Source organism: Cucumis melo, chromosome 2 (assembly GCF_025177605.1).
Source record: "Cucumis melo cultivar AY chromosome 2, USDA_Cmelo_AY_1.0, whole genome shotgun sequence".
Lineage (NCBI taxonomy): Eukaryota > Viridiplantae > Streptophyta > Magnoliopsida > Cucurbitales > Cucurbitaceae > Cucumis > Cucumis melo.
Genome location: NC_066858.1, coordinates 16,485,387 through 16,494,441, shown reverse-complemented (window position 1 = coordinate 16,494,441; position 9,055 = coordinate 16,485,387). Strand labels below are relative to the sequence as shown.

The following is a 9,055-nucleotide window of genomic DNA, read 5'->3' as shown; positions in this document are numbered from 1 at the left end:
ATCATTTAGATTTGGAACCCAAATCTAAACGATCGTGTAGCCAAATCTAAATGATCGTGTAACCAAATCTAAACGATCGTTTAGCCAAATCTAAACAATCGTATACCAAATTTTGAAAAAAAAATCGTTTAGATTTGGAATCCTAAATCTAAACGATCATGTAACTAAACCTAAACGATTGTGTAGCCAAATCTAAACGACCGTATACCAAATTTTGAAAAGAAAATGGTTTAGAACTGATTCATCAGAACTCGATCAATATGCATAAACATAATAATCATAACTAATGAAGGAATATCTCCCTCTTAATCTCATACTATTGGTAATGTATTCAACTCAAGCCTTAATAGACTTGTTTCATCTCTATATTTTTGTAGTATATTTTCTCTTTCTTTTCACTCACTCAACAACGAAACGCTTACCCTTGACTTTTATATATCTTCTTTCTTTTTCTTTCCTTGGTTGGTATGATCTCACAATGAATACGTACACTTTATAAGAAATTGCAACCATAACAACTAAGGAATCAATCTTGAGAGAAAATCCTAACTGATTCCATAGATCTTCATAACCACCAATAATATTTGAAAAACAGTAAAAGATAATCAAGGACCATTCAGTTATGACTGCAGCTAATAATATACGTAATAACTAGTGAGACAGCAGAAGAGAATAACACATGAGACTTTGGTAACCCAGTTCAGCCAATATTGCCTACGTCTGGGGAGCTGCGCACAGCTCAGAAGAGTAATTTTATTAATAGTCACCATAAACATCAAAACATCAGTATAGCTTAAGTATACTTCCCAATACTATAACTATATGACTTGTGAATTAACATCTAACTCCAAGCTCCTCCTGGAATATAGAAGACTCCCGTCGACAGAGTCTGATGGTCAGGCTCCCCCTGAATGTATCCGTGACTCAGTCATTAATCAAACTAATCATAGTCTCATTATGTATATTACTCATCCTCAAAACTCTGCTTTAGGTTGTCATGTTGCTCAAGAAGTTATAAACTACCTTTCATTTCAGTCGCAGCCGCTTCAATCTCCAATCGGAAGTTCAATATTCGTAATCAGCACCCAAGCTCCTTTTTTTTTTTTTTATCTTTTCGCACACATTTCAATCCTCTTCAGAGAACATATATAACCCAACTTGTATCTTCTAAAAATATAAGATCCCTAAAGAAGAGGAACTTATTTTATATCTTGGAGATAAATAGAGGGATTCCATAAATATAGGAGAATCAAATATTCATTGATTATCTTCTCTTAAATATATCTTCTCTTTTAATTTAAAAAATATTCTTTTAGACAAACTACACTTCAACAAACTCCCCCTTTTGTCTAAAAGGAATTTCTTTTCTGGTTTAACCACAGCAGTACTACAGAGTCATTTCATTCATTGGCAGCCGTCAGTTCTTAGTAAGACAGATGTCATTCCATTCAGAAGATATTTCAATTTAGGAGACAAAAGAGGATTTTATCAAACTACATCTGTCACAAAAGAAAACTACAGTCACCAAAAGAATAGGGCAAGAACATTATCCATTTCTGCCCAAAACCATCAAAAACAAAAACATCCCACAATATTTACCTTAGTACATTCACTCCCCCTTTGAACCTGAAAAGTAATGACATTAACCAGATGGTGGCTGCTGACGACTAGTAGATGGTGCCGAAGACTTCAAATGTCGAATGAGAGCATCAACCTCTAATCGACGTTCAGACAACAGAGTGATGGAGTTAGTCAGTGCACGAGATTCAGTAGTCAAGGAATTAATAATGCGGGTAGCTAACTCACGATCCACATAGAAGCCTTCAGCAGATTCATCCCAGTCAGTAGTGTCAAAAATACGTGGGCCTCGAGTTGGATGCACATCATGGTCAATATCAGGCACATGACTGCCTTGAAAGAGTCTGTAGCTAAGTGCAATTGTCTTAGGTTCAGGATCCAAGAGCATCAGATGCAGTAAGCACCGCTTCATTTAGGTGAAATAGCAGACTGGAGAACAACCTCGAAAAAGCAATGGGAACCTTAACCCAAAACGACCCAACATGCCTCAACAATTGATTGTAAATTAAGGCACTCGTATTTACTTTATCATCATTGTAAATTTGATACAAGAATGTACCTAAGGCAGCAGATATGCTTGAGGCATGTGAGGAAGGGAACCAATTGACAATGCCAATCTTATGCAGAATGGCATACTTGACGTTGAGAGCAGCTGCAGGGATTCCATTCATAGGCCATGTGGACAAGGTCCCTCCAGATAAGACAGTAGCTAGAACCTCAGTAGTAGAACATGATGGAGAGCAGTCAATATAAATAGTATTTCCAAGAAAACCATCTATCACAGCAAGTGAAATCACAAATTTGAACCCAGTAATGTGCACCGTCTGATAGTCAGCACTACTAGGATTATTAAACTCATTAGGCAGATTGACGATAAATTCTCTAATTAATTGGGGATAAAAAGGACCAACATCTGAGATAGTTTTTTCCAAACCAGCCTTATGGATAAGGTCCATGATACTCATGCAGGATTGGTGTTTGTCAGATATATTTACCTCATCGACAATTCTCTTTTGCATCACAAACTTCCAGTATTGAACGCTTTCCTCGTGATGAAAAGAAATTCCATCAATGGGAACAGATGGAACATTTGCAGGGATTTTCTTTCTGTCAGTTTTTGTGGTAACATTTCTCCTAGCTTGTTGAGTTTTTCTTTTCGGGGGTTTAGGACTTTTAAGAGACTCTTGCCTTCCTTCAGAAGATGGTGCTATGGGATCATCAGTAGGAGGAGGAATGTCTTCAGGAGGTATCTCAGTCTAGTTAAAAGAAGCACACTGATCATCATTTTGAGAACCATCAGTCTGTTCCTCACGTGTAGAAGTAGCGATTTCAGGAATATGTGCAGGCACCGCATCCGGTTGCGAAGTATGTAGTTTCGATCGAGAAGGATGAACAGAGGAAGAATGGCCTGAAGATATAGCTGGTGAGCGTCGAGGGTCTCCTGGAGTTGGAATGAATACCCCTTCGGTTGATGAGCTCTCTTGAGAGTGAATGGAACCTGGGGGATCAGAAGGGAGCCTCTCGGCTGTAACTGGCTTTGAGGGTTTATTTAACAAATGGATTAACGGAACATTATCCTGATAATCTGAATCCATATCTGATACAGTGGCCTCAGAAGCTCGATATGCATGCACAGCAGGAGAAACAGGAGCAGCAGACTCCCCGACTTCAGACACCGCCTTAGAACGTAAAGACTCCTGCAACTTACTGGTAGCCTCTCCCTGCACTTTCTCATATGGAAGCCGATAGCGTTTTCGGGGAGGAGTGCTTTTGAAACGGCGACCTTTGACCTTTACATGATGTACTGGAGAAGGCGAAGAAGTGATGGCATTAGGTGCATCTTCAGACTGCTTAGGCACATAAGACCCCTTGTGAGTATTCACCATGATGAATACAATTCGAGTAACCGATGAAACATTTCAACTGATGTATCAACTCCAGAATGTGGAACAACTTAAGATGATCTTAGTTTAAATAGCCAGAATAAAATTCAAATAATCTGAAATTAAACATCCATTAATGAAAAGAAGAACTCCATCAGTTGAAAAGACCTCCATTTACTTCGAAAACGGCGCTGAAAACTTTAAATATTTGAAACGTGGAAACATGCACTGTCTTTATTGCTCATCACGAAGTTAAGTGCGACAAACACCTAAACTAGCATGTAAGTATTCAAATAAGGTAGCATCTAGGGGTTTAGTGAAGATATCGACTAATTGTCAATTTGAACGAATATGATCAAGCTTGATTACTTTGTCTTCAACTAGTTCTCGAATAAAGTGGTGTCTTATATCAATATGCTTAGTTCGACTATGTTGAACAAGATTCTTAGATATCTCAATTGCACTCATATTGTCACAATACAACGTCATAGTGTCCTGATCAAAGCTATATTCATGCAGCATGTTTTTCATCCAAATTAATTGTGTACAACCACTACCTGCAGCTATATATTCAGCTTCAGGTGTAGATAAAAGAAACACAGTTTTGCTTCTTACTTAACCAAGAGATTAAATTGTTTCCCAAAAAGAAGCAACCTCCAGACGTACTTTTACGATAATCAGCTGAACCTGCCCAGTCAGCATCACAATATCCAACTAAAGTGGAAGTTGTATCATAGGAATACATCATTCCATAGTCACTGGTCCCATGAACATATTTGAGAATTCGTTTAACAACTTCTAGGTGAGTGATACGGGGATCTGCCTGATAACGAACACATTCCCACAACATAAGCTATGTCCGGTCGACTTGCTGTTAAGTATAATAGGCTACATACTATACTCCTGTAAAGTTTATGATCAACTTCAGCACCTTCAATGTCTTTTGTAAGTTTAACATGAGTCACAGCTGGAGTCCGCTTATTTTGAGCCTGTTCTGACCATACTACTGGCATACTTTTCTTGAGATATGAAAATGCCATCATTCTTTTGCTTAATTTGAAGTCGCAAAAAGCATGAAAGCTCTTCAACCATGCTCATTTCGAATTCTGACTGCATAATATTAATGAAGTTATTTACTAGATCCTAAGGAAATCCTCCAAAAATGATTTCATATACATAAATTTGAGCCACCAACAGTTGGTCAGATTTCCTGTGTATGAACAAGGTCTTGTCAATTTCTCCTTTGGAATATCCTCTACCTCTCTATACAGTTAGTTGATCATACCAAGCTCTCGGAGCTTGCTTTAGTCCATATAAGGCTTTGTTGAGCTTATACACATGCTTCGGGTGCTTGGAATCTACAAAACCTTTTGGTTGAGCAACATAAACCTCCTCATTCAAGTACCCATTTAAAAAGGCACTCTTTACATCTATCTGATACAATTTAAATTTCTGTATGCATGATATACCCAGTAAAAGTCGAATGGCTTTAAGTCGAGCAATAGGAGCAAACGTTTCATCAAAGTCAACACCTTCAACTTGAGTATACCCTTGAACTACTAATTTGGCTTTATTTTTCGTCACACATCCAGTTTCATCAGTCTTATTTTTAAATATCCATTTGGTGCCAATAACGTTTACACCTTCTGGCTTTGAGACTAACGTCCAGACATTGTTTCGTCTAAACTGCAGTAGCTTCTCTTGCATAGCATTTAACCAATAATCATCCTTGAGAGCAGAGTCAACAGTCGAAAGTTCAATGGTGGAAATATAACACAAATCAGCAACCATATTCAAATAGTCAATCTTATCTTTCCTTCTGGTCTGCATCCAGCTGATGGATCACCTATGATAGAGCTTGCTGGATGATTTTTCTTTACATGAGCTGAAGGAATTAGTTCTGATTTTTTATTGATAACTTCTTCTGATGATTTTTGCAAACTTTTGTCTAGACCGACGGATGAATTATCAGCTTTAGACTCTTCCAAAGTACTCGTAGTTCTTACTTCAGACATGTTTGAAGTCTTATCTTTCTCATCATTCATCTGTTTGATAGCATAATCGAGATCATTTATAACTACATTGATTGTTTCCATAACACTGTTGGATCTGTTATTGTAGACTCTATAGGCCCGACTGTTCTGAGAGTACCCGAGAAAGATTCCTTGTTCCGACCTTGCATCCCATTTCTGACGGTATTCTCGGTCAGTTAAGATATAACATGTACTTCCAAACACATGGAAGTATTTGACATTTGGTTTTCTCTCTTTCCAAAGTTCAAAAAGAGTAACAATCGTTCCAGTTCTAATAGTTACTCTGTTATGAATGTGAGAGGCAGTATTTACAGCTTCTGTCCAAAAACATAGAGGTAAATTTTTGGCATGTATCATAACACGAGCCATTTCTTATAATGTCCTGTTCTTTCTTTCTACTACACCATTTTGTTGAGGAGTTATCGGTGCAGAAAACTTAAGGTGTATTCCTTCTAACAGACAAAAACTGTTAAAGCCTTCATTATCAAATTCTTTACCATGGTCACTTCGGATTCTTGTTATCTTCTTTCCTTTTTCACGTTGTAGCTTAAAACACAGATTTTTGCATATTCCAACCGTATCTGTTTTCTCTAACCTAAGTGTATCTTGAGTAATCATCAACAACAACTAGTACATACCTCTTACCTTCAAGACTTTCTGTTTGCATTGGACCCATGAGATCCATATTTGTTCCAAGACTCTATTGGTATAACATTCTTTCAAACTTTTATGAGTAGACCTTGTCTGCTTGCCAATTTGATAGTCTCCACAGAAGAAGTTTCCATTTACGTCTAAATCATAAATTCTGACAACTGCTTTATTTTTAATAACTTTTTCCAATCCTCTCATGCTGACATGCCCTAGCTTTCTGTGCCATAGCCATGTTTGATCGGATATTATCAACTGACAGGTGTCAGACATATTTGAATTCCAATGGTAGCAATTATCAGCTTGTCGTTTACCACTCATACAAATTTGATTTTCTTTATTCATGACAACCAACCAATATCATCAAAACTGACTTTGTAACCTTGATCACATCGTTGACTTATATTGATCAAGTTTACTTTTAGTCTATCCACATACCTAACATCGTTCAGTCGTGGTAGATCATCTTTGTCTATGTTACCTTTAGCTATAATTTTTCCTTTTGCACCATCACCAAAGGTAACATGTCTGGTGACACAGTCGTTTAAGTTCGTAAAGTAGGATCTGTTTCCAGTCATATGTTTGGAGCACCCACTATCAAAGTACCACACATCATCTGTAGTCTGAACGGATGTAAAGGCAATCTTTCATCTTTCAGTAGATTTAATTCTCCAAACTATGCGAGGTTGAGCACGACTTCTATTTCAGTGTTTCTGTTGACGTAACTGGTCTTGCCTTAATTTATAACAAAATGACCTGATATGACCTTTTCGACTACAATAGTAACAAGTTCTCCCAAGAGATTTAACTAAAGTCCTGATGCCAGTCTCTGTATGAATCGTGTCATATTCAACTCTCATTGAGGCAGGGACAAATTTGATTTCTGATGTAGTTTTAGAACTACTTGCAGAGGCCACAAATCCCAACCCATATCTATAAGAGCCATTATGTCCAGCTTTTAGTATTGAATCTAGATTCTCCGTTCCTGAATTTAGCATTTTAACGGATTTTAAAATGTGATCATTCTCATTCTGAACCTCTCTCAATTTTTAGCTTTAGAGAAGATATTACAGACATCAACCCTTCATTTTCTTCTAAATGATCTTGGATCCTTTCCTTTTGTATTGCCCTTGCTTCACAATCTTCTTTCCATAGAGTTTCAAGCTTCTCAATTGACAATTCATCATTTTTACTTTCTACCGAACATTCACTATCATCATCGGTGTTCTCATCAGTAATTCGTATTGCGAAAGCATTTATGTTGCCATCATCATCTTTACTATCAACAGATTATTCATCTGACAGTGTGACACGAAAGTTTTTCATCTATTTTCTCAGGAATATGGGACATTCTACCTGATAATGACCAACTCCTCCACATTCTCTACACTTAAAAATCTTTCTGTCACCTTCCTTTTTCTTAAGATAACCATCACTTCTTCTATCAGAATTTTCATTGTTTCTCCTAGTAGGACCATCATCATTTCTTCTTTGATACTGATTAGAAGTTTGAACATTCATACCTGTGGCATTCAGATTTTTTAAATTTCGAAGGGCGTTTGTGAATTGTTTAGTTAATAAAGGTATTGACTCATCCATGTTTGCTTCAGTATCACAATCAGCCTCCTCGTTTACATGTGTAGATTAAAAGCAATGAGCCTTTCTTACTTTCTCTATCAGCAATTGCCATCTCAAACGTAAGCAACGAACCAAACAATTCATCAAGTTTCAGCGTTGTAATATCATGAGCTTCCTCAATCGCAGTAACTTTCATATCAAATTTTCTGGGCAAAGATCGAAGAACTTTCCGAACTATCTTAGAATCAGGTATCTTTTCACCGAGCAGCAGAGATTCATTTGCGATTTCAAGAACTCTCTTATTGTAATCACACACTGATTCATCCTCGGTCATTCTCAATGCCTCAAACTTAGATGTTATCAGCTGTAGTCTTGAGATCTTTACTTTGGAGGTACCTTCATATGCTACCTCCAAGGTTTTCCAAGCTTCTTTGGCTGTACTGCAGGAATTTATTAACTTGAAAATGTTTAGGTCAACACCATTAAATATTGCGTTACGAGCTCTGGCGTTTCCAACAGAAGCTTGCTCTTCAGCATCGGTCCAATCAACTTCAAGTTTTGGAACTGAGACACCATTCGCGGTAATCATAGGAGGATCATAACCAGCCACAAGAGCTCTCCAAGCTTTTCCATCTAACGTCTTAATGAAGAAGATCATCTGAGGTTTCCAATATGAGTAGTTTTTACCATCTAAAACAGGAGGACGAGATGCAGATGGTCCTTCTCTGATTATCTCCATGATCTTTCAACCCGCTCTAATACCAAATAAAAAACAGTAAAAGATAATCAAGGACCCTTCAGTTACGACTGCAACTAATAATATACGTAATAACTAGACTTTTTAATGGCTAATGGCTTAATGAAAAGTAGTTGAAACGATATCTTTTAAAGTAAAGCCTGTGTTAGCAAATATTGTATAACGATTTAAATTTTTTCACGAGCAAACTGAATAAACTTGAGTTTTACAAAAGATAACAATAAACAGGCATGCTTAAATGTTTTCATGTGACTTCGCGGAGCTTTCCATTGATTACATGACTGAGATATTGAGCCTGAGGCTATATGGTACTGTGTGCATACAGGTTATATTTCCGTTTTCGACATTGAGTGTACTCCATGACGACGATGCTGTCGTGAGTGCTGGGCGGGCCCCACTACGACAAAGATGATGGGAGTGTCGGACGGGCCCCACTACATCATAGGACTAGTAAACGTTGGTTGTACTGGGCGTGCTCTACACCACGTAGATCGGTCATGTTAGTTAAAACGTTTAATGTACTTGTTATGCTTTGTTAAATTTTTTTTTATGATGAACTTAGAAGATATTTTAGAAAG

General features: G+C 37.4%; 1 protein-coding gene across 1 annotated transcript; it reads right to left on the bottom strand.

The window, feature by feature from the left end:
* Window positions 1–1,642: 1,642 nt before the first annotated feature.
* On the bottom strand, window positions 1,643–3,464 carry LOC103502746 (uncharacterized). The gene is made up of 3 exons (XM_008466808.1): window positions 2,928–3,464; window positions 2,103–2,834; window positions 1,643–1,984 (listed from the first exon to the last, which is right to left on the bottom strand). The coding sequence occupies exons 1-3, from the start codon at window positions 3,462–3,464 to the stop codon at window positions 1,643–1,645; spliced, it is 1,611 nt and encodes a 536-aa protein (XP_008465030.1).
* Window positions 3,465–9,055: the final 5,591 nt, after the last annotated feature.